We start from the raw sequence: 2,185 nt of genomic DNA on the forward strand, positions 1-2,185 counted from the left end.
TAATATTGGTGATAGTGGATTTGAAGCAGCTCTAGTAGTCCCGTGGTTTTACTCTCTTTTCTTGAGAGGTTTCCACGCTAAAATTTCGGTGTCTTTATTGGTTGATTACTTATTGTTTTGGGTTGATTATATTGATCATATAACTTGCATTGGGGTTGATTTGTTGCAATTGAAATTATCATATTTGTTTGCATCCTAAAAGGTTCATTCAAGACGGGAATAATTTAGTCAAACGAAGTATTATTCCGCATTGTTATTTACCGTTGTGGCTGCGTTTTTCCCATCATCTAATACCCTCTTTTCTTGTAGTATGATTATATATTAAAGTTGCTTACGTTATAAAATAACCGTTCAAGCTATCATATGAAGTAGGGGAGTTAAACAAATATTATACGTAATACCTATAGGTAAATAAAAGAAGTAAAAGATTTAATTTGACCATCTCTACATGCATTCACATTGCTTACCTACAATGACATAGGACATGTAAGGCCTTGGTATGAAAAAGTAATCAACAGTCTCGTATCATCTTCCTAAAGCCAAACGGCCACAACGAAAAACATATACATACTGAATTTTATTGACGCAAAACAAATAACATGAAACTGGTACGTACATGGGAAGTAAATATATTTGGTGTTGATTGAATTATCTCCTTGTGGTCTTCTTGTAAAGCATTTGAATGGAGAGCCAAACGAGTAGTAGAAGTGTTATAGAGGACACGAGTGATAGAATAAAAGAGACAGCACCACGTAAGCAGAAGGAATCATATGTATTACACACCTTGTTCCATCTGCTATGAGAGTTCCCTTTGAATCCAATGTATGCGACTCCAATTGCTGCTCCTGTTGCTGAAGCCAGAATCCCTAATAGCAACTGCACCACAAGAATTGATTTTATGTTAGTTCACTAAAGCTTAAGTAAGGAGGTTTGGATTCACAATTATGTACATTTAAGTCAGAAAAATTCATTTTTATGAAAGATTGATACAACTTGTAGTCAACTTACAGCATCAATCATCACAAAATGAAGCTGCAGTTTTGTGGAGCTTCCTCTTGGCTTCATAAGTGCCAAAACGGATAGCACACTTGAGACGATGCTGTATAAGCAAGCAACTGAGAGCGCTGTTACCAAGTATCTGCAACATGTTACATATATAACGACACTTCCTATTAACTGTTGTTATTCTCGAACTCATAAACATCGGTTCAACAAACAAAGTTTATTGAATACTTACATGAAAGATGGGACATAATTTAATTCTGCAGACAATGGTATTGCCACGCCTGGGGCAACTGGAATCAATTTAGTTTGTTTAGAAGTGACCATAACAATGATTGCAACTAAAGCTGTCGTGAATACAAACATCCTTAAACCAACAACAACGACCACCAGACTTGAATTAATTACATTGTATTTTGGTGGTGGTTCTGACTGCTTCCCTGGTGGTCCGGCAGTGGCAGGTGGAGGAGATGTGGCGTCATACGATCCCATGGCTACCAGAATTTGGAAAGAAGCAAAGTGAAGCTTGTGTTTTGTGAAGGTATGGTTGGGGCTTTGGTGGTAGTTTCATACTACTTTTTGTCAACTGATTTGGGTCGATATTTTTAGGATGCTCATGACACACATGGTATAGATTAAAGCCTCCTGTTAAACGATCCACTTTGAAGTCGTTGTGAAATAAAAGAAACATAAAACTCAATGGTCCGTATAATATTTATTAGTTGATTGCACAAGAAGTCCAAACAATATTTTTTATGGATATACAGCAGGTATACATAATCTGCCTAGTTCTAATAAAGCTACCTCATTTAAAAGATGATGTAAAATAGACAAATCCTACTAGTTAGGTAACTCATCAAATTGAGTAATTTCGAGTATAAGTTATAATGGCGTGTGCCATCACTCTTTTGTCCAAGTTTACACATTTTAAGAAATTAATTAATCATGTACAAAAACAATAATCTAAATATCTCTTTTGCAAACCAGTTTGATCGAAACAGTAAGCAGCTATTTATTGAAATCCAAATGTATTCGTTTCAGTGGATCAAGAATATGACCTGCAAGGATTAATTGGTTGGATCTATAATTGGTGAAACTAGCTAGTGTAGTAGTCCTAAAGTCGGTGTATAGTACCCATATCTGGATACATAACTAGTGCCTTGCTAGTTTGTCCTTTTTGGGT

The 2,185-nt window shown here is 35.7% G+C and overlaps 1 protein-coding gene across 1 annotated transcript; it reads right to left on the reverse strand.

Annotated features, from left to right (window-relative positions):
- Window positions 1-408: 408 nt before the first annotated feature.
- On the reverse strand, window positions 409-1,664 carry LOC145117011 (CASP-like protein 1). The gene is made up of 3 exons (XM_079053313.1): window positions 1,238-1,664; window positions 1,009-1,138; window positions 409-876 (listed from the first exon to the last, which is right to left on the reverse strand). The coding sequence occupies exons 1-3, from the start codon at window positions 1,492-1,494 to the stop codon at window positions 649-651; spliced, it is 615 nt and encodes a 204-aa protein (XP_078909439.1). The 5' UTR covers window positions 1,495-1,664; the 3' UTR covers window positions 409-648.
- Between the last annotated feature and the right edge of the window lie 521 nt (window positions 1,665-2,185).

This window comes from Lactuca virosa, chromosome 5 (genome assembly GCF_052849685.1).
Source record: "Lactuca virosa cultivar CGN04683 chromosome 5, Lactuca_virosa_CGN04683_v6, whole genome shotgun sequence".
Classification (NCBI taxonomy): domain Eukaryota; kingdom Viridiplantae; phylum Streptophyta; class Magnoliopsida; order Asterales; family Asteraceae; genus Lactuca; species Lactuca virosa.

Bases quoted from the DNA above. Each gene is read 5' to 3' on its own strand.
- LOC145117011 (XM_079053313.1), bottom strand. From the start codon at position 1,494: ATGGGATCGTATGACGCCACATCTCCTCCACCTGCCACTGCCGGACCA. The intron at 1,139-1,237 runs GTAAGTATTCAA...AACATGTTGCAG, and splicing joins AATTATGTCCCATCTTTCAT to ATACTTGGTAACAGCGCTCT. The intron at 877-1,008 runs GTAAGTTGACTA...CTTGTGGTGCAG, and splicing joins ATTTTGTGATGATTGATGCT to TTGCTATTAGGGATTCTGGC.